Raw genomic sequence first — 22,135 nt, forward strand, 5'->3', positions numbered from 1 at the left:
GACTGTGGGTGCTGAGAGCAGAGGTGCCCTGCATACCCCCCTGCCTGGGAGCAAAGACCTGGGGGATCTTAGGGGATGAGGAGAAGGCCCGAGGCAGAGATTCTGGGCCGGAAGTGCTGCTCCTCCAAGAGCAGCTCAGGGCACATTTGGGTGGAGGCTGCTGGACCATCTGCCAGGGACAGTCCTCAGGGAATTCCTGCAGCAGGCGGAGGCTGGAGGAGGTCCCCTCAAACTTGGAGATTCTGTGATTCTCGAGTTGGGCAAACAAGACTCACACACGTGGAATCTGTAATTATCGAGAGATGCCAGGCAGCATATAATTCTGCCTTAAGTGGGACTGAACGCATGCAGCAGGAATCCTCTAGGGGAGAGTGGAGGGGTTGTAGGCTGCGGGGGGAGAGAGGCTGGAGCAGGTGGGTCTGAGAGTGCTTCAGGGGGCGGGGCGGTACTAGGAAGAGGAGGAGGAAGGGATGACATCACCGCAGGGAAATTGCTAAGGAAGCAAAGGCAGAGAAATACACATGAATTTAGCATTTTTCCTAGTTCCCCTAAACACCCTTTTGACCCCAGCTTCCAGTTCCCGACCCTGCTGTTTAGCCAGCAACAGCGGCAGCAATACCAATACTTACCATTCACAGAGCACCTACCATGCGTGAAACCTTGGACTATTTACAGATATTATTTCATCCTCACCACAATTCTATCAGGAAGGTAGGTGGTAAAATCCCCTTAAGTAAACAGAAGCTGGGAGAGGCTAAGGAGCTTTAGAAAGGTTGAACAGGTGTTAAGTAACAGAGCCTTCCTTGCTGGAGGCCAAGGCAGCTCCCTCCCTCCCAGCCTCACGGGGGTGTCACCTGCAGACAGATTTCTAGACATCTTTATTCCCAGGCCCCAGGTCTGCCGGTTTAGCAGGGACGTGGTTTTTGGCCAGGCTGGGATTTTTTTAAAGGTGTTGAGCCGTCTTCCCCCTCAGAAGCCTGTAGTTTAGTTGATAAGTGGAGTCCGACTCTTTTGTAACCCCGTGGACTGTAGCCCGCCAGGCTCCTCTGTCCATGGGATTCTCCAGGCAAGAATTCTGGAGTGGGTTGCCATTTCCTTCCCCAGGGGATCTTCCTGATCCAGGGATCGAACCTGTATCTCCTGCATTGGCAGGCGGATTCTTTAGCATTGAGCCACCTGGGAAGCTCTCAGAAGCCTGTAAAGCTGGGGAAACTGGGAGCTGAGACTTCTGTCCCTCTCTGATCTGGGGAAGGCACGCTCCCCTCAAAGCTGGCCTGGTTGTAGGGTTGCCATGAGAGCATGGGATGGAGTAGACCTGATTACTCAGGGCTCTTATCCAGAAGGCACCCTGTTCTCCCAGTGGCTGTCTAGGCAGCGCTGGCCCCTTGGGTTTCAAGCACCCACTTGCAGGCCTGCCACCGTGGCTGGATGTAATTTGTCACTTGTTTGAGGGCCAGGCCTGACAGGGGCCAGACAGGGCTGGGTGTTAGACAAGGGGGGTGATGAAGTCTTGATGTAATTTGCAGGCGTATGAAGAGCTCAGGAGATAGATTGAAATGTCAGCTCTGCTCATGAGGGCTGTCTTCCCACACCCCTAGCCAGTGACAAGAGGGGAGCTGAGGACCAGGCCAGGGAAGACAGAGGCAGGAGGAGGCGAGGACAATTCCCACAGGACCCTGGGTTGTCTAACCCTGCCTGGCTTCCCGCAGACCAGCGGTCAGTTCAAGGAAGGAAATAGGGCTGCTTTGACGGGGCTGACTCTGTCCTGACTCCTTCCTGGATGGGAGATGGGGAGGATTTAGGTTGCCCTCTGCCAACCCCAGATTGTCAGCCTTGCCTGGCCTCTCTGTCCCCATGGAAGCTGCCAGTCGGTCTCCAGAACACACTCTAATGGTATGACTCACAGGCAGGATGGTGCCACAAGGCTTTGCACACTATCACCTAAGTATAAGCCTGCAGAGGCAGGCCACGAGCTCACGGATGACTCATGTGCAAGCCCCTCCCCCAGCACTTGAGGCCCACCCCCAGAGGCTGACCACAGCCCTTGCTCCACTGCACTCTCCTGGTCACCAACAGCCATGTGTATACTCTGACATAAGCCCACTGCATGCATGTGCGTATGTGCGTGCTAAATCACTTCAGTCGTGTCTCACTGTTTGCAACTCTATGGACTGTAGCTCGCCAAGCTCCTCTCTATGGGGATTCTCCAGACAAGAATACTGGAGTGGGTTGCCATGCTCTCCTCCAGGGGATCTTCCTGACTCAGGGATTGAATTCGCATCTCTTATGTCTCTTGCATTGGCAGGTGGGTTCTTTACCACTAGCGCCACCCACTGTGTGCACACTACTCCCTAAAATACATGAGCTGGCACACGCATGTCCACACATATGCGTTCCCTCGTGTCCACGTGCTCCCTCACTCCAACAGTAGTAGAATCACAGTTCTTCCTATGAGATCCTTTACAGTTTTCAAAGCTCTTTCACACCCATTATCTTCTCAGATCTCACAGAACCTCAATAAAGGAGGCAGGGAGGTTGTGGTTACCTCCACTCTATAGAGAGGAATCTTGTGATCAGAGAAGTTGAGAGGTCCTCTGAGTCACACAGTGAATCCGAGGCAAAGCCAGGACTCCAGGCCAGGACTCCTGCTTCCCGGGCCAGTGCTGTGCCTTCATGCATATGCATCCCAGGCCTCTGCCCCCAGACTGGGAGAGTTCCAATGGGGGTCCTAAAGGAACAGGCAGGGCTAGGCTGAGGAAAGGGGTGGCAGATGGAGCTTTTCACTTGTCCCCAGCTGAACTCCCTCTTGGAACAGGCCAATCTTCTGGGCCAGGGGAAGAACAGGGGCTCTTGAATCTTGGGATCAAATCCCAGCTCCGTCACTGACTAGTTGATAGGTCCTTGGGCAAGTCACATGAACTCTCTGAGTCCCAGTTTCATCTGTGAGTTGGGATTGTAAGGATTATGTTAGATCCCACCTACACGGGCTCAGCACAGAGTGGGCAGAGCATCTGCAGTCTCCTTCCCCTGTTTTGGAGTGACCCGGGCCCCATCCAGGCTGTGGGCCACCTCACCTCAGCTGTGCCAGGGCTCTGCCTGAGAGGCACAGTACCTGAGAACCACCCTCTCCCTGGCCCAGGTTCTGAAAGTGAAAGTCGCTCAATCGTGTCTGACTCCTTGAGACCCCAAGGACTGTAGCCTGCCAGGCTCCTCCTTCCATGGAATTCTCCAGGCAAGAATACTGGAATGGATGGCTATTTCCTTCTCCAGGGGATCTTCCTGATTCAAGGATTGAACAGGGTCTCCTGCATTGCAGGAGGACTCTACTGTCTGAGCCACCAAGGAAGCCAGCTACTAGGAAGCAGGAAACAGGGTCAAGGGCCTGAGGTGCCACCGCCCAGTCTGACCTGTGAGGGAGTTTCTCAGCCAGAAAAGGAGCCATACTCAGAGGGACTGGCGTGGAGGACACTTTTATATCATCTGGTTCAACTTCCTTTCACAGAAGGGGACAGAGGCCTAGAGAAGGCCAGGGGCTTAGCCCCATGACTGAGAGATGGGCTGCAAAGGCAGGACTGGAAGCCCAGTCCTATAGCTTCTATGCCCTTGTCTTAACTGATGCTTGTCTGCAAACCCTGATGGCATAGGGTCTGCTTTAGGGATGGGGAGAAGGGCCTAGATCCGTGGGGCTAGACCTGCTGCTCCCTTGTGACCCCCCCGCCCCCACATGGGCCTTCCTGGAGCCAAGAAAGAAGAGGTTGCTGAGGAATTTCACCGCACTGCCCCACCATGTACGCCTGCATCAGGCCTGGTCCTCGCCTGGGAGGATAGGGGGTTCTGCTTATCAAATTGGCAGCTGGCCTGGCCTGGGAGAGCAGTGTTCCAAAGGGGCCACTCGGGGCACCAGGGCAGGGATGGTGGGCAGCTGTGCCCAGGCTCCAGATGGTACAGACAGCCATCAAGCCAAGATGGGGCTGGCAGTGGGAAGGCTCTTGGAATGCCAAGCACAGTGAGAGACATGAGCCAGGCCCAGAAATGCCTGGAGCCCTCCAGGGACTGGCTGCCTGGAGAGGAAATGGGACCCTCATGGGCTACAGAGCTCAAGCCCACCCATCTGAAGGGGCTTCTCTGGATCTGTCTAAAAAGAGCCTAGCCCCATGCCAAACTCCTGGTCGAAACAGGCAAGCTTCTTCCTGCCTGGCCTTCTTCCTGCAGGCAGCTCAGATCCTCACTTTCGGAGGGCACAAGGAGCATCCTAAAAGGAGGTGGTCCAAGCCATGGGGAGCTGGGCCATTAGAGATTCTAGAACCCTGAGACTGTTCCTCACAAAGAGGGGATTGAAAGGGTCTTGCCTAGGGCCCCAGTCTTTAGCCAGGACTCTGGGCACATGGCAGGGGCTCAGCATGGTGCCAGGCTGACCAGTGCAGGGCTGTGATTTATGGATCTTTAAGATGTTCCTCTCCTCCCATGGCTCCTCCCATCCCCCTTGCCAGGATTCCATCCCTTTCACCTAGTGTGAGCCATCTCTGTGGACTCATGGAGGGGTAGGCAGGGGTTTACCCACAATAGGCAGAAGCCACAAGCCTAAAGGAGCAGTGGGCAGCCTCCTAGGCGTGCCAACAGTCTCACTCATCTTGCCGCCAATGCCCAGCATGGCTTGGCCCAACATCCAGCTCTGAGCAGGAGAGCATTTTATGCTGACCTAGCCTCTGGCAGGAGTGCCATCGAGAAGCCCTGAAGCCCACCTTCTGCTCCTCTGCAATAAAGTCACCTGTCCAAAACTGCCAGGCCAGGCTTCAAGGGCCAGTCTGCCTTACTTGTCCTTCCAAGCCCAGGCTTGGCTGCCGGCCTCTCATCCTTCAGCCTTCAAAGTAGGTATCGTCACCTCCCAGAAGCCTTCCCTGACCAACCCCCCTACTCTGACTGCTGGCTGAAGGAGTGTGCCCCATCCTAGAACTCCTACGGTCCTCCGTGCTCCCCACTCCCATCCCCAACAGTACCGTGCATTTTATGGTCATTGGTGGTGGTGGTGGGTTTTTTTTGATGGTGGTCATTATTTTTTATTTCTGTCTCCCCCACTAATTGTGAATATCTGTGTCCCCAGCGCCCAGCACAGAGCCTGGCATGTAGTAATTGCTCGATCTGTATTTGTGGAACAAATTCATTCGTCAAAAAGCATTAGTTAATGATTAACGGAGTGACCTTGGGCAGTTCCCTTTCCATGATGGCCTCTGTTTTTCACACACCCACTGGGTACGGTCTGCAGTGTCAGTAATTCTTCAGGTCCCAGGTGGTCTGTGTGGCGCTCCCAGGAGGCCTGGATAGGAGCCGAAGTGGCCGGAACTGGCCGTGGAAGAACCTTAAATCCTGCTTCAGCGCTGGCTGATTCTGTGTCCCTCCCCACCTGGCCCTGCCTGCTATGGCCTCAGACTCTGTCTCAGGCCATCAGGTTGACAGGGTCCCCAAGGACTCTGCCCAGTGGTGGGGGAGTAGAGGGCACAGCCAGCATCTGTCTACTACATGTCTTAACAGCCATCCAGGGCTGTGGCAGGTCTTCCTCTCAAGGTTGCCTGGTAACAGCTTTTGCATCTGATGAAAAAAAAATGTGGCAGAACCAGACAACAGACACGGGGCTTCCTAGGGCTTATGTGAGGGGGTGGGTATCCAGGGTGGGGCAGATGCCTGGGCCAGGGCCAGGGCAGGCAGAGCCTGCAGCATCTCACCTCACTGTGGAGAGTACCAGGATGCGGCCCAGCCTGGCCTAGTGGGCATCAGTGGGGGTGGTAGGCTTGGGGGGCAGGCAAAGCCAGCCCAGGCCTGTAGGGGGGCAGCCAGCCTGGCATCTGCCCCCCCCACTGCCTGCCCCACACCTGCAGCTGGCACCTTTCACCCGGTGAGCCACAGCCGGTGCCACCACTCATTAGGTGATGATGTTACATTAATTACCTTAATTAAGCGGCACTGAGAGCTAATGGCTTGGGGGTGGGGGGTGGTGGTGACTGTTCCTAATTACCCTCCCAGTCAGACAGGAGTGAGGGGCACAGGGCTTGGCAGAACAGGAGCAAACAGTTACAGAAAGAAGGGGAGGGGCCCACCAGGGGTGGGAGAAGGTGCCCCCTCCTCAGGGTCTGGCTCAGAGACCTGGACCTGCCATCCCCAGAGGGGAGGGTGCTGTCCCAGGACAGATGGGCTGGCTCTCAGCCCAGATCCAGGGCTCTGGGATGTGTGGGGGACAGGCCAGGAAGGGGAGACAGGCAGTGCTGCCCTGCTCCCCGCCCGGACTCTTCTCTGCCCCTTCCCTGGCTCCTCCATCACCTGCCTGATTCCCTCTACTGGGCTGAATGCCTCTCCTCTCTACCTCCATTCAGTCTCCAGAGTCACACCAAATGTCACCTCATTCCTTCCCTCCTCCATTCATTGGTCCATTTCATTCAATCAGACCATGGAGAAGCCAGTCTGGGCCCTGAATTTCAAGGCACCCCTCAAGGAACTCACAGTCTAGCTGGGGAGGTGCACAGCTATAAACATACCCATTGGAGACAGAGCAATGAGCTATGATGGGAGATACCCCAAGCTCTGGGGATCAGGAAAGAATTCCCAGAAAAAGTGAGGCCAGATTAGAGTCCTAAGGGAAGGTATAGCAGGATGACTCTTCTGGGCAAAGGGACCAGCAGGTGCAATAGGAGCTTGTGAGGAAAGTGCGCTTGGTCTGTTCCATTAGCTGTAAGCTGTTTAATGCAAAGTAAGAGTAGAGAACAAGGGAGGAAACACTAGAGATGGGCCCAGAGGGACTGGCCTTGATTCAGAGGCCCTTGGGGGAGACGTGGGAGGTAGGATGGATTTCATTTGAGAAAAATGACTGCAGTGTGGGTGGAGGATGGTAGGAGGGGGCAAGCATGAGTGGAGTGACCAGTGAGGCAGCCACTATATCATCAGTGGAGGGATGACAGAGGCTGGATCACGTGGTGGTTGGGATAAGAGGGAGCGGTAGGCAGATCTGAGTTTGGGAGAGTGTCATGGTGACAGAACTCGGGGATGAGTTGGTGGACTCAGGGAACAGGGAGAGGGAAGGGCCAAGGTTGCACAGTTCCAGGGATGCTGTCTACAATGTACCGTGGGGGTGCTGCTCTAGGTTTCTGATTGGTTAGGGCCAGTCTCTAAGGATAGATGTAGAGTGTCAAGCAGGTTTAGAGCAACAAAAAGGAAGAATTGGGTTTGGAGCCTGTGCAGCAGCCATGAGGACCTACAGGCTCAGGTCTGGGGATTAAGAGAGAGCTGGTGGCTCAAACGGTAAAGAATCCCCCTGCAATGCAAGAGGCCTGGGTTTGATCCCTGGGTCGGGAAGATCCCCTAGAGAAGGGCATGGCTACCCACTCCAGTATTTTTGCCTGGAGGGTCCCATGGACAGAGGAGCCTGAAGCAGCTACAGTTCATGGGGTTGCAAAGAGGTGGACACGACTGAGCGACTAACACTTCATGCCAGGGGAAGGGTGAGATGGTGCAGGAAGGCAGGGGGCAGGGGGCTGGGTGCTAGGTCTGACTCCCCCAGCAGCTGGTCACCTTGGATGGTGCAGCCACGTCTGTCTTTCCCACCTTCGCATCCCAGGAGCCAGCAGAGCAGGCTGCTCAGAGGGTATTTGCTGAAGGGAATGAGTAAGTGAATAAACGTGCAAGTGAGGCTCCAGGGCTCTCAGAGGCCCAACCAGGCTACCCTGAGTCCTCTTTGACTCAGACACCTGGATTCAGACACTCACCCAATCCTCTGCCATCCATGGCTAGAGCCCCTCCTCGGGCTCTCCTGAGCTCCTGATTAAACCCCTGGGGGAAGACGAGGGGCACACCTGCCCCTCCTGCCACCCCCTCCCAGCCTTGGCACTGCTGAGTGGGAACAGGAGCTCTCCACTTCCCAATGCACAGGGCAGAATCCAACCACGGTTTAGGCCCATCACCCGACCCTGCTCCTAGGCCCCTTCTCCCACTGATGACCTGGCACATCCCCACCTCCCTCCAGTAACCAGCACCTTTCTGGAAAGATAAGACACTGACCCCAGTTTTTCCTCTGCCAGATCCAGGTCACTCACCTTGATTTCCACACCGTAGCCAGGGTAGACAGAGATGTAGTAGAAACAGTCCAGGCCGACATCAGGGGGTGAGTTGGAGGCTGTGGGGGAGTCCAGAGAGCCCTCTGGGCCTGAGAAATTCCAGCTGCAAGGGCCTGGAAGGCAAGGGGAGACATAAGCTAAACTTAGCTCTGGCAATTTGGGTCCAACGATGGCTGCCGTGTGTGTATGTGTGTGTGTGTGTGTGTGTGTGTGTGCATGTCTGGTATGTGATGACACTCAATCTTTGGGAGCTCTATTACCCTGTTGAAAGCAGGGTACCACCTTCTCTTGAGCACCTACTGTGTGCAATCTTATCTCGGTTCTTACAGTGACCCAGTGAGGTGGGTCTTCTTATTGCCATTTTACAGAAGAGGCTCAGGGAGGTTAGATAAAATCCCTAAGGTCTGGTGTGCATGCAAAGGCACTTCAGTCGTGTCCGACTCTTTGCGACCCTAAGGACTGTAGCCCATCAGGCTCCTCTGTCCATGGGGTTCTCCAGGCAAGAATACCGGAGTGGGTTGCTGTGCCCTCCTCCAGGGGATCTTCCCGACCCAGGGATCGAACCCACATCTCCTGCGTCTCTTGCACTGGCAGGTGGGCTCTTTACCACTAGCGCCACCTGGGAAGCCCCAAGGTCTGGGGTTTGAACCTCAAATCCTTCCAGTCAGGATTTGAACCTGGGTCTGGTTCCAGTCCACATGCTCCCTGTGGGTTGGCCCTTGCTGCCAAAGGGCAAGGCAGGCCAGCACAGAGACACAGAGAGAGGAATCCAGAGGGCCCCCAGCTTCCCCATCCCCCTCTCTAGATGGGGATCTGAGCCAGCAAGTAACTGACCTGGTGGCTGGACTGTGGTGACGGCGGTGGTAATGATGGTACTGGTGCTGGTGGTCTCCTCATCGTCCCCTGAAGCCGTGGAGGTGGCGACGGTCCCCTCCATCCCGAGCCCTGTGGTCTGGGACATGACCCCTGGAGCCCAGGGCCTGCCTATGTCTCCAGGACCCTCTGGGGTTGGAGTCCATGCTCCACTAGGGGGTGGGGTATTGGGCCTCTCCCCTGGGCCTGGGGTGGGCACTGCCATGCCGGGCCCCGGAGGTAGGGCAACTGTGATACGAAGTGCAGGGGGTTCTGACTCCAGGCTCCAGGGTCCTTCCCTGGACTGGGGTTGAGTAGGTGCTGCCACCATGACTGGAGTGGGGCTGGTGAAGACGGGGCGGCTGTCCTGGTTGGCCAGGCGGGGCAGGGGACTCGCTGTAGGTGGGTCAGGCCTCAGCTCGTCCTTCTCCTGCCCCTCTTGTAGGAATTCCTCCAGCAGGGGGTGGTGGTTAAGCAGCTTCAGGGTAGGGGCCGTTGTGACGAAGTGGACGCCTGGTTCTGGCTGCTCAGGTGTAGGGGCCGCTGTCAACTCTCCATCCATCTCTTCCAGGCCTGGGGCCTGCCCTTCCCCTTCCGTGGGGGCCTCCAAGGAGAGTCCTGAAATGATAACAAATGCTCAGAGATTCTCCTCCTGCCCCACAGTGAGCAGCAGCACACCCAGTCCAGGCAGTGGGAGACCCATCTCTCTTTTGACCGAGAGCCTTGGGGAGTGTCCTCACGGCTGAGAATCATGGAGCTATAGAGTTTGAGAGCTGAAAGTGAGATGATAACACGCATTTCCAGGATGGCACATGAGAGATCTCTTCCCCCCACCAACACCAGAGGTGGCCATTACTAATCTGCTGCTGCTGACAAGTGCTCAGTTGTGTCTGACTCTGCACTGTGGCTTGCCAGGCTCCTCTGTCCCATGGGATTTCCCAGGAAAGAATACTGGACTGGGTAGCCATTTCCTTCTCCAGGGGATCTTCCCAGCTCAGGGATTGAACCCAGGTCTCTTGGGTCTGCTGCATTGGCAGGCGGATTCTTTACCAGTAGCACCACCTGGAAGGCTAATCTGTCATCGCACTATTTCTTGGTTGTTCTCAGATTCGGCCTCAGAATCCTTCTTAACACAGCACTCTAGGTAGCCGTGCCTGACGCCTCAGACACACATGTTGAACAAATATTTCCAATCCCTAATGTAGTTCAAAGGCCTGCTTTTGATGAGGAAACAAGGTCAAAGAAAGGAAATGACTTGTTCGAAGTCAACCACCAGTCAACTGAAGGTCAGAGATGACACCCTTAGCAAGAGTGACTTTTCTGCCTGAGATTACAGGGCCTTGCATTCAAGCTCACTTTCTATTCTCAGTGAAATTGCTGGTCATTAGTCTCAGGAATTACTTCACATATTTGGGATTTTATTTTAGACTCCTTCATGGATTCATGATGACTTTTTTGTTAGGGTCCCATTACACCTGATTTCTCTCACTTTCCATAAAATCATTCCTTTTGTCTCTCTCGCTCTTTTTTGTCCACCAAGAACAGTAATATGAATAGAGTAAGAGAAGCTAAACTCTGGAGTGAGGCAGATATAACTTCAAATTTGTCACCATGGGACTGTGTGACTTTGGGCAAATAAACTCTCTGAACCTTATTTTTCTCATCTGTAAAATGACGTTTCTTTTCTAGGATTAACTGAGACAATATTGCTTCCCTTTCCCATTTGCTATGTCTTTCTGAATTCTCTTTATCTTTTTTTTTGACACAAGCCAGGATCCATCTAGGGTAGGGGTCTAAAGTAGGGTCATCTGCATGTCACCCCCAATCCATGGCAGACATTGTTAACCAATGTTGATTATTTCTTGCTGAGGCCACATGGGACTTCAGAATCCTTCTCAACACAGTTATGCAGGCAGCCACTACCAATTGATTAGATAGGCTATGGAAGAAGAAACATGTTTGTTGTTCCTGGTCTGAGGTTGCTATGCTATTGATTGTATTGACTTATTTAACCACATCATAGCTGGAGAGATGCTGCATATTCTACGTTGGCCCACCAGGCTCCCCAGATCCTGGACTGTCAGAAAAAAGGTCAACGGATGTTGGCTCCAGATACATTTCACATAGAATTTTGCCAGTTTCGAGAAGGCTGGGAAGATATTCTGATTTGAACAACTCTCAAAATGGCTGCATGAGGACTCAAAGGGAAACACAGCCAGGGTGAGATAACAGTCGGCAAGGAGAAGGTTGGTTCCTCTGCACATCCGATGGTGGGGCTGTCATTCCACACCCACCCCGTGGATTGGCAGGCACGAGGATGCAGCAGATGGCCTACATTCTGTTCGGGAGACCATGGCAGCTCTGATGTGTTAGACATTTGGGAGGAGGGAGGAAACTGGGGTGGGGGAGGTGGCTGCAGGTCAGAGGGCCCTCTGCTGCTCTGGGTCAGAGGGGTCCGGGGGCCCAAAGCCTTGAGAAAGCAGGACCAACCCCTATTTCTCAGGACGCTCACTAAAACAGCCCATCTGTGCCTTGGCATTCTGTACCAGACACTTACAACGCGGTGCCCAAACTAGATACACAGCCAGGCCCACACCCCCTGGAGCAGATGGTCTGCCAGTGTCCTGTGTCTTTCTTCTGAGTCCGTGGTGGAGGGTCCAGGGAGTGCCTGTAACCTGCCAGGACAGGACTGCTCTCTGCCCAGCCCTCAGATGTCACACTGTCTTTGCCAGGTGACCTGAGACTAATCTTAGCATGTCACAAGGAAGAAGAGCCTTTCTCATCAATCACACAGACTGGAGCCTTAGGGTTCTGGTGTCCCTTTCCAGGGTGGCCCAAGAAGAGATGACTCTCCCAGGGCAGGCACCTGCAGGAGTCTTCACTGGGAGAGGGAATGCCTCTGTCTCAGGAAGGGACCAGAGTGTGGCACGGCTCCTCCCGCCGGCTGCCAGGTGGGTGCTCGGCAATGGAGCAGAGCTAATGGGCACCTCCCGTCACTGTCGATTGCACTGATTGTGTTATCTGGGGGGACTGAGCACTTGGTTAAATGGGATGGAGATAGCATATCAAACGAGCAAATTGATTCCACAATCAGCTGCCGCTTGGTCCCTGAGGGTGCTCCCCACTGTCAGAGAGGGTAGGATAATCTGTGGGAGACAAGCCATTTCTACGGAGAGGGCGTCTCCAGACACTCTGGTGATTCTGATGGAAGCCTATGGCCCTGTGACCTCCCTCACCAGGTTCCTGGGGTTCTCTCTGCCTGGGCTGACTGAGATCAAAGGTATAGAGGCCAACAAAGAGGGTGTGATACACAGGAGGTGTGTGTTAACTGCTCAGTCATGTGTGACTCTTTGCGACCCCATGGACTGCGGCTCCTCTGGCCATGGGATTTTCCCGGCAAGAATACTGGAGTGGGTTACCAGGTGTCGGGGGCCAAATGCCCAGTCTCTTCAGATACCTTAATGTGTACCAGACACTGAGTCAGGCCATCCCCAGATCTTGGATTATGTGACACTACAAGTCTGTGAGGTAAGACTTTTATTCCCACATTACTGGAAAAGAACTGGAAGCCTAGAGAAGTAAGGTGACGACCTGCCTGGGGCACAGCGGTGGAGCTGGGATCTGAACCTACCTTGATCTGGTTCAAAAGCCCTAGTCTTTGCAGGACACCAGTCTGCCTCACAGGAGGAGGGGACTGGTGTTCCCCAGCAGAGAGCCCTCTAGCCAGTACAGGAAGCTAAGGCCCAGAGAAAGGACTGGACCTATCCACGGTCTGATGCAGGTTGGAAGCGGAGCTGGGGCCAGTTTCTGGCACCTGGGACCTAAGCTGAGTCTAAGCCGAGCTGGGCTCCCAGAAGGCCTTTGGGCTGGGACCCAGGGAGTCCCATTCTGTGCCCAAAGCACATCTGAGTCTGGAACTCAAAACCAGAGGCCAAGGACACTGCTTCACAGGGAGGGGGCACCGTGTCACACAGGCACTGGGGTTTAAATGTCAGCTCTGCCACTTAAAAGTCAAGGGAGCCCAGGCCAGTCACCGCTGTGTCCTGAGCTGTAAAACGGGCGCTTTGGAGAGGTTTTATGAGAATCTTAATGTTCTAAGTAGCAGGGGTTTCTGGGGGGAAGGGTGGTGGTGGGGATACAGAAGGTGAGGCCACACTCCGAGGGGGACAGCCCTCTGGGATTGGGAGAGGCTGGCCCGGGTGAGGCCACCCTCTCCTTCCTGGGGGACCATGTTCCCTGTTGTATAGCAGTGTGTGTGACCTCGAGGATGTCAGTGTTGTTGGCATCTGTTAAAGGAGAATAGTATTGTACCACATGGTGCAAAGGACCGTCGCCTCCAAGGCCGGCATGGAGCTGGGGGACAGTGGCCCATAGTCATACAGCCCCCCAGGATCCCCCGGCTGCCCGGTCCACCCGGTGCCTGGACACAGGAACGCACTCCCTGGGCGGCCGCTCTCTCCCCCGCTCTCGAGGGCCGGGGCTGGGAAACACCTCCTCCGCTCCCAGCTCCCCCTCTGGCTGGCGGAGGCCCGGAGCTTCCCGGCAGCCCCCAGCCCCGGTGTGGCCCCGCCGCCACCGCCGCCTGGGCCCTCCCCCCACATTAGCTCTTAAGCTATGCAAATAGACATCGGAGGGAGCCCTGTTTAAAGTATTTAGACGAAATGAAAAAAGGCTTTCATCGGCACTAATGAGCCATTCAGGATGCCTCCCCGGTGGATTCTCTCCCGCTCCGCCTCCTGGCCCTCGCCGCCCCGCTGTGGCCCTTCTCGGGATCGGAAGCCCCCTCCTCCTGGCTCCAGCCGGGTCCTCCCAGGGATAGCCACCGGCCCCGCCCCCTTCCTTCCCTGGATCCAGCGAGTTGAAGGTGGAGTTGAGGCGGCGGGTGAAGCATCCTCCACCCCCACAGACTGGGATCCAAATGGGGCGGGGTGCTCACCTCTGATTTGGGAAGCCCATAACGACTGGGGACTCTTCTTCATAGCTTCCAGGGGTAGTGTTTTGTCCCTGTCTGACAGATGGGGAAACTGAGGCTCAGTGAGGCCCAGGATGTTGCCAGGGGTCACAGCATGGGTGGGCTGAGGAGCTTGAACTGGTTTGTATGCAGGCAATGGGGGAGGGTGGTAGTCTTTTCTTTTGGCCACCCCAGGCAGCAGGCAGGTTCCCCCACCAGGGGTGGAACCCTCCCCATGCAGTGGAAGTGCAGAGTCATAACCACTGCACCACCAGAGAAGTCCAGGGTGGTGGTCTTCATGCAGTGTAGACCTGGGGCAGCTGCTGCACCAGGCCCAGGTGGGCTGCCTGCTTAGGGCTACTGTTTCTGCAGATCTCTCTGCTCCAGACAGAAAAACCTCAGGTTCCAATCCCCCATCTATCTCCCACTAGCTGTGTGACTTGAGCTGGGCATTTGCTTCTTCATTTGTGGAGTGGGGTCCTCCTGGTTTGGGGACGGCCAATTAGAAACAGGCCCCTCTGCCGCCCTGCCCCTCATCCTCTGCCAGGGCAGGAGGGGCTTGCTGGTCTCAGAGGCCGGCACATGGAGGGGGGCCCCAGAGTCCTCAGACAGGTCAGGCTTGATCCCCACTTGTGGCAGCACCAGCTTTCGGCTGTGGGGAGCATGCCTGCTGGTGGGTACAGGGGAAGTCGAGGGGTTACAGTGGGCAGGGAGCCTGCCCCTTGGGGCTCTGGAGGTTAAGCTGGCCCAGCATAGGGAGAATGAGAATTTAATGGGATCCATTTATTATCCCATAAAAGCTAATGAGTTTATTCTGGAGGTTCCCTGGCCCCTTTCAAGTTTTAATAGGGGATTAGTGAGGGCCTGGCCCCTGCAGACCCCCATTATCCTAGAGCCCGAGGGCAGGAAGAGAGGCCCCCGGAGTAAGAGCACTTGGGGCCCCCCAGAGCCAGAGCCTGGTGTCCACAGTGACAGTTTCACTGGGTCCAGGCCTGCCTCCTGAACTGAGGGCCCCCAGCTAGAGGCTGGCAGGGTCACAGAGGGCCCCTGAGGCCTGAGTCCCTGTGCCACTACTGACATACTCACCCCACAGTATTCCTGTGTCTGAGGTAGGTTTTCTGCTGTTGACTTCTTGTATTAACAGGAAAGGCAATATAAACCCAATGGAACAGATGGGGAAACTGAGGTCTAGAGCTGGGGTGTGGCTTCTCCAAGATCACCCAAAAGCTATGGTAGAACCAGAATGGATACTTTCTGCCTCCTGTTCTTTGGAGCCAGACAGCTGTCGTTCCTCGTGCTCATGTGCTAACCAGGCACTCAGCACCTTCACATGTAATCACCTATCCTCCCCAGAGATAGAGCCATTTGAAGCCCAGAATGGTTAAGTAAGCTGTCTAAGGTTGCATAGCCAGTGCGTGGCAAGCCTGGGACTAGGACCCAGAGCTCAGTAGCTCCATCACTCAGCTTTGTCTGCTGCTGCCACCGGCCCTCAGCTGTCCCTCTTCACTATCTCCCCATTAACTGGCCGCCACTATTCTGGGGCACTCATGCTGAGAGCCCTGCAGCTTAGGGTGATGGGAAGGAGGTCCTGGTGGCGTCCTGGAGGGGCCGTTGTGGGGGTGGACAGTGGTTTGAATGGAGGAGAAACCCTCCAAGGGAACTCTGCCAAAACAGGTGCCTTCCCCCTTCTGCCCCATTTGCTCACTTCTTTGCCTCTTTAAGGGCTTCCCTGGTGGCTCAGAATCTGCCTGCAATGCAGGAGACCCAGGTTCAATTCATGGGTTGGGAAGATGCCATGGAGAAGAGAATGGCTACCCACTCCAGTATTCTTGCCTGGAGAATCCCATGGACAGAGGAGCCTGGTGGGCTACAGTCCATGGGGTCGTAAATAGTTGGACTTGACTGAGCAACTATCTAACAGTCTTCTTTAAACTTTCCCCATCCTACCATACCCAGCTCCAGTCCCTCCTGGGCAGCAGGGAGCCACCCCTGCCTGGCCCATGGGGTGACAACAGTTCTCTCCTCTGATCTCCTGGTGGCACTTCTTGGTGGACCCTCAGCATGGGTACAGCTTGTGCCCATGGCCAAGGATCCAGCACAAGGCACATCTCTCTTCCTTCATCTCTGCTCGTAGTTGCTGACCCTGGGGCCAAGCACAGTGCAGGGTGGGCTCAGGATTCTGCATGTCTGCACACTCAGAAGGCTTCCTGCTCCCCAAAGTACTTGGCCCTTGGCCAGTAGGGGTGGGCAGGGGAGGGTGGGTGTGTCCTGAAGGGAGAAGATGGGCAGTCAGCCCTTGGCAGTGCCCCAGCACAGCCCCAACTGGCACTTGATGAAGACTCTCTACCGGCACGAGCCGGTGGGCCTCCAGACTTAGACTATCCTCCCTTCCTCTGCCATTGACCACTGCCCCATTGCACCCTCTTACTACCTTCTCTTGGCCAACTTGTGGCAGTTTGGTCAAATCTGGAGCACAGAGATGAATGGGGCACCTCCTCTTGGCTGGGATCCAGGCAAGAAAGTGGCCAGTCCCCAGAATCTGAGCTCTTGTAGTCTCTGTGAACATCTCAGCCCACCCTCATTCACACAGGAAGAAACGGAATCCAGAGAGGTTTCCCAGGTCACACAGCAAACCTGGGGCAGGGCTAGAACTCAAGATGCTGGGGCTCAAAGAGCATCTGGCCCAACTGTTCTGAACAGTGAACGCTTCACTACTCCTGGGGCCATCTGCCATCTGAGGGTATACCTCCAGCGACAGGAGGTGTGCCAGGAGCAGCTACCACCCCCACTGTACTAGGGGGGTGGGTAACCCTGGGCTTCATCAGCTCCAGGGTTGGGGTCTTCTTGCCAGATGCAGGGAGTGTGGGTGGGTGTAGCAGGCAACAGCCAGGAGTCGGCCCGCCAGTCCTGGTCCTGCCCCTATGAGGTTAATCCCTCTGCAGAAATCACTCCCCCAGCCCAAGCCTCCATTTCCCCATCAGTAAAACAGAGAAGGTATCTAAGGGCCCTGCCCAGTCTCACCTTCCAGGATCCAGTGACCCACAAAGGGCTCCATGAATAAAAAATACAGAAGGCCACTGTTTACTGGTGGCTCAGACGGTAAAGAATCTGCCTGCAATGCAAGAGACCTGGGTTCGGTCCCTGGGTTGGAAAGATCCCCTGGAGGAGGGAACGGCTACCCACTCCAGTATTCTTGCCTAGAGAATTCCACGGACAGAGAAGCCCGGTGGGCCACAGTCCACGGGGTCACAAAGAGTTGGACATGACTGAACGAGTAACATTTTCATTGTTTACTGAGAATTTATCACACGCCTAGCACCATTAGAAGTGCTTTACCAGAATCAACTCATTTAACCTCCCACAATTACTCTGAGATATAAACTTTCATAGATGAAGAAACAGGGACCCAGGGAAGGGCAATTGTCAAGTTACCGGTTTGGAGGTGTCAGATTCAAACGTAGACGCCTTGCAGCCCTAGAGCAGTGCTGGCTAATAGAACTTTTTGTGATGATGGAAATGTTTTATATTTGCATGTGTGACATGGTAGTCAGTGGCCACACATGGCGAGTGAGCCCTTGAAGTGTGGCTAGTGAGACTGAGGCACCAAATTTGAAATTCAATTTCATGTTCATGAATTTAAACCGCCACATGTATGTAGTAGCTACCGTGATGGAAAGTGCAGCTCCATCACCTGACCTCTTGACCCCAGCAGTATTCACTTTTCAGAAGGGAAGAGCCTGGCCAGTGTGGGGGTGGGGGAATGGCATTCCAGAGAAGATTAAGATGGGCTGGCAGTGTCTACCCCTCTCTTTGGGCCTGGGGCCAGGCAGGAAGAGGTGACAAGGAGTCCTGGGACTCCCTTATGTTTTTCATAAAGGCCTCAAGAGAGGGGCCTGTCAGCCAATCAGTCCATCAACCCATGATGTCTGCTTCCCAACCTTGTCCGAGCACTGGTGTTCTGAGAAGTGGGGTGTTCAGTGGGCAATTTGGGGAGCTCGGGCAGAGCCACTGTAGGAGGTCTTCATGGATGGAGGGCAGCCAGGAATGCTTGGCCCTGGATGGGCTCAGGGTGTGTGGCATTCTATGAAACTGCCTGCTGTGCTGGCCGACCTGCCCCTACCTCCCTGCCCAGCCAGACACATGCGGGCAGGGAGCCTGGCCTGGCCACCACCCCAGGACTCCTGGGGCAGCCCCAGAGTAGTTGCCTGACCTTGGGCCCAGGGGAGGGCCTCACACTGAGCACCCTCCATGGGTTAGGCAGGACTTCCTAGGGAGCTGTCTTCTGCCCAGAGCAGTGCCTTTTATTCCTGGAATCAATATTTTACACTTTACATGTGAAGAGACTGAGGCTGAGAGGCAAAGTGATTCATCCTAGTTCACATGGGAGGGAATTAGCAAATAAGGGGCTTGAACTAGGTCTTCCTGCTCCACAGCCTGGGCTTAAGTTTTTACTGCAGAGTTGCTGCTTCACATGTGATTATGTGGGCCTATGTGTACACCTGAGTGTATGTGCCTGCACGCACGCGCATGTGTAGTTCCAGACACACTAACATAAGTCGTTTCCACTTGTCCTTGCCTGTGGATGCCATACCCTAGAACCCGGCCTCACGGTCCTCAAGTCTGGGCAGCTCTGCCTCCCAGAAGTGATGCCTTTCTCCCAAAGGCAGCTGGGCTCCCTCCTTCTCACTCTGCCACCTTTTTGGACCTCGCCTTGACCCTTCCCAGAGCCCTGTGGCCGGGACAGCTCCCCAGGCTCTGGGTGTGTGGCGGGGAGAAGGGACAGGGCTCTGGGCTCCTGCCCTCTCCTCCCCACAGCCTCCTCCCTCCCGTAAGGCTGTGACCAGGGGCTCAGGGTACAGGGAGCTCCCAGCTAACTGCCACGTTCGCCGCTTTCCAATTTAAAATCTAATATGGTCTCGCCACTGCAGAGCTGGGGGCTGGAGAGGTGATTAATGAGGCCTCTGCTACAGCGTCACCTGCTGTGCTCTACACCTTCCCCTGCGGCCCTGTGTTCTCCTTCCTGCCTGCCCGCTACCCCCGGGGACCTGGGGGTCCTAATCCTGCCGGCTCACAGTCCCTGGTGCTTGGCAGGAGGCACGGGAGTTGGGGGCCTGAGGTGGGGGATTGGGAGAGAACTAAGGGCTGGGCTTGGGGGGCAGCAGGACTGATGGCCATCCCTGGGGCAGGCTGGAAGAAAGAGGAGGAACACTGGGCATCCTTGGGCATCACCTCCCTCACCACCAGAAAGCTGATCAGTCTGCCGAACTCCACTCCATCATGCCCACTGGCAGGAACACTGGCCAGGGCAGAGGAGGGACGTGGCCCCAAGCTGGGTGTTCAGGTCAGCCCTCCCCCAGCACCAACAGCTCCCACCACCTCCTCAGTGACAGCAGGGATTATATTTCTCTGACTGGAAACCTTGGAAATGTCAGCTGGGATGAGGAAGGCTGTGAAGGCAGAAAGATATTCTCCTTGGAGCTGGTACCAGCCCAGTGGTGGAGTTAGGGAACAGGAGGGTTGTTCTAAGGAGGAATGGCCATCCCCTCCATCCTCTGCCCCCTGCCCAAGTTCAGACACTGGTCAAGGAGAATCCCTCCCAGCCGCTGAGCCCAGCAAGGCACCAGGACCCGAGATCGGGTACCACCCTGGGTCCTAGATCAGCATCTCTGGGTTGCTGCCCCTTCCCAACCCTCTCTGAAGTTCAAAAACTGGCCGTACTTAGGTGGCTCCCAGGTCCTGTGCCCACCTCTGAGCCTGGTAGCCCCAACATTCTGTGGCCTTTAGTCAGAGGACGAGGCTCACTCTGTGTACCAAGGGTCCAAGTGACCTTGTGACCTTTGCCCTGTGGCTGGTTCTGTCAGCTATATCTGGGAGGAGATGGGTTGAGGGAGTTGGCTGAGCCTAGACCCCCAGCTGCCCTGATCCTCAATGCTGAGGAGGGGTCTCTCTCCCCTGGAGGAGCCTGGTGAGGCCTTGTCAGAGCCGTCTCCAGCGTGGGAGGTAGCTTTGCCACTGACAGGCTGTGTGACCTTGGGCTTTTCTTGCTCTCTCTGGGCCTGCTTTGGCTTTCCATGTAGTACTTCCTTCCTGGTTTCTTCTAGGTTCTGTGGGTGGGTGGGTGAGTGGGTGGAGAGCCCCTCTACTCTCAGTGCCCAAGTGCAGAATTGATGGAGCCTCATGGTGGGCAGTGGTAGAGGCGGAGGGGGCCTGGCAGGGCAGGTGACTATGCTCTGTTGACTTGCCCATTTCCTCTGGTTGTTGCTGGGCCCCGGTCTCCTCATCTCCAGCACCAGAAGACCGTGTGTGTGTGTGTGTGTGTGCGTGTGGGTAGGGTAATCTCATCCAGGTATGCTCTCTCCCTTGACTTCCTGCCACTTTGAACCCCATTCTGCCCTTCCAGCTTCTATGGGGGAAACTCTGAGAGTCCTGCCTTACTTCTAAATGTCCTGTGGAAGAGTCCCTGGAGGCCTGGGATCTGCACTTAGAGGCTTGGAGGGGGCAGAGAAAGGGCAGCCTGGGACCTTCTCCTGGTGGCATGGGGCCTAAGCTTCCCCAGGGCATGGCCCCTGTACCTGTGGACCATCCCAGTCTCCCCTTGTTTCCATGGGACTCTGAGGCTCCCCAGGCTCAGCTTGTCCTCCCCACTTCCCCCAGCAAGCCCGAGTGGGGGAGGGGAGGGGTACAGAGCTGCTAAAAATAGCAGCAGCAGCTCAAGTCTCCTTGAGGGGTCAGTGGAGCCCAAGATTGGGGAGGAAGAGAGTGGAATGGGCTCTGGGGAGAGGAGAGACCAGCAGAGCTGAGACCTGCAGTTCCTGCACCCAGGGCCACAGAGTCCCAGGGTATGGGGACAGGAGTGCACAGACATGCAGGGACATATGGACACAGACACCCAGGGTTAAATGGACCAGCCAGGGCAAGATGTATACAGACATGGCTACCTGCAAATCTGGGGCTTCTTCTCCTCCAGACCCCCTGAGAACACCAGATGGACTCAGCTGTGCGGCCCCTAATCCCTCTGTCTCCTCTCTTGCCCCAACCTTGCTCTGACTTCTTCCAAGGACCCTGCCAGGTGGAGTGTGTGTACGCCTTGAGTTGAGAAGGCTAAGTCCTCTCCCCGTGTCCCTGCCAGTCTCTTCTGCTTGAGGCCGAGGGCAGTGAAGGACCCGGGAACACCAGGGGTAGCATCAGGAATACAAGTGAAACAGACTAGGCTCAGGGCAGCACCCGACCTGAACAGCAGGCCTAGACTGGCAGGTAGGGTAGGGGGATGAGCGGGAGATGGCTGGACCCAAAAGATCAAGGCTAGAACTCTGTCAGAAGGTGGGAAGAATGGAGTGGGCAGTGAAGGAAGGCGGACAAGGGGAGGCTGGACAAGCAGATGCACTGGTGACCTCCATCAGACTAGCCTTGTTTGGTCCCTTACACCTTTCCCTGGAGATGCCAGGGGCTCTTCTGTCCTCAAAAGAAAGTGAATCCCTCTCCCCCACTTCCTCTAACCAGCCAGAAAATAGGACCTCACAACAGGAGGGAGCCTGCCAGCTGCCTGAGCAGATGTTTTAAATCACTAGCACATCCCCTTGCTGGATATAAATGATATCTCAGAATGTCCATCAGAGCAGCAAGCCAGGGTGAAGGCCCTTAGAAGCACCCTACCCCCAATGGCTAGTTTCAGCTTCCTAGTCAGGCCTGGGCCAGCTTGTGCTCACTGCCCACCCCTAACTTATAGGCCAGCCCTAGACTCCTCCGCTTTCTGATCTGCCCCTCCAGTGACTACCTGGAAATCAGCCCCTCCTGGTGCTGGACAGCTCCGGCTATAGGCATATGCTCCTCTTAAGCAGGGCTTCCAGTTTCTTCCCTGTCACCAACTCCTCTGATTTTCTTTGATCTGGATGCTGTTTTTTGAAAGAGGTGGGACAGGTGCCATGAATTCCTGAGGAAACTGAGACACAGGGGAGTGACATGATTTGCCCCAAGTCACCTAGGTAGTAAGGGCTTCCCTGGTGGCTCAGCCAGTAAAGAATCTGCCTGCTATGCAGGAGACCTGAGTTCAATCCCTGGATAGGGAAGATCCTCTGGAGAAAGGAATGGCTACCCCCCTCTAGTATGCTTGCCTGGGAAATCCAATGGACAGAGGAGCCTGGAGGGCTACAGTCGATGGGGTCACAAAACAGCTGGACATGACTGAGCGACTGAGCACACACAGCAGCAGCACCTAGCTAGTAAGAGCCAGTAT

The 22,135-nt window shown here is 55.5% G+C and overlaps 1 protein-coding gene across 2 annotated transcripts in view; it reads right to left on the reverse strand.

The window, feature by feature from the left end:
• The window catches only part of SEZ6 (seizure related 6 homolog), a 48,175-nt gene that overhangs the window by 17,645 nt on the left and 8,395 nt on the right, over positions 1-22,135 (reverse strand). For both annotated transcript variants that reach the window (XM_005220112.5, NM_001078018.2), the window contains 2 exon segments: positions 8,934-9,569; positions 8,079-8,212 (listed from right to left, as the gene is read on the reverse strand). In XM_005220112.5, the coding sequence (XP_005220169.1) occupies positions 8,079-8,212; positions 8,934-9,569 (770 nt within the window).

Source organism: Bos taurus, chromosome 19, assembly GCF_002263795.3.
Source record: "Bos taurus isolate L1 Dominette 01449 registration number 42190680 breed Hereford chromosome 19, ARS-UCD2.0, whole genome shotgun sequence".
NCBI lineage: Eukaryota > Metazoa > Chordata > Mammalia > Artiodactyla > Bovidae > Bos > Bos taurus.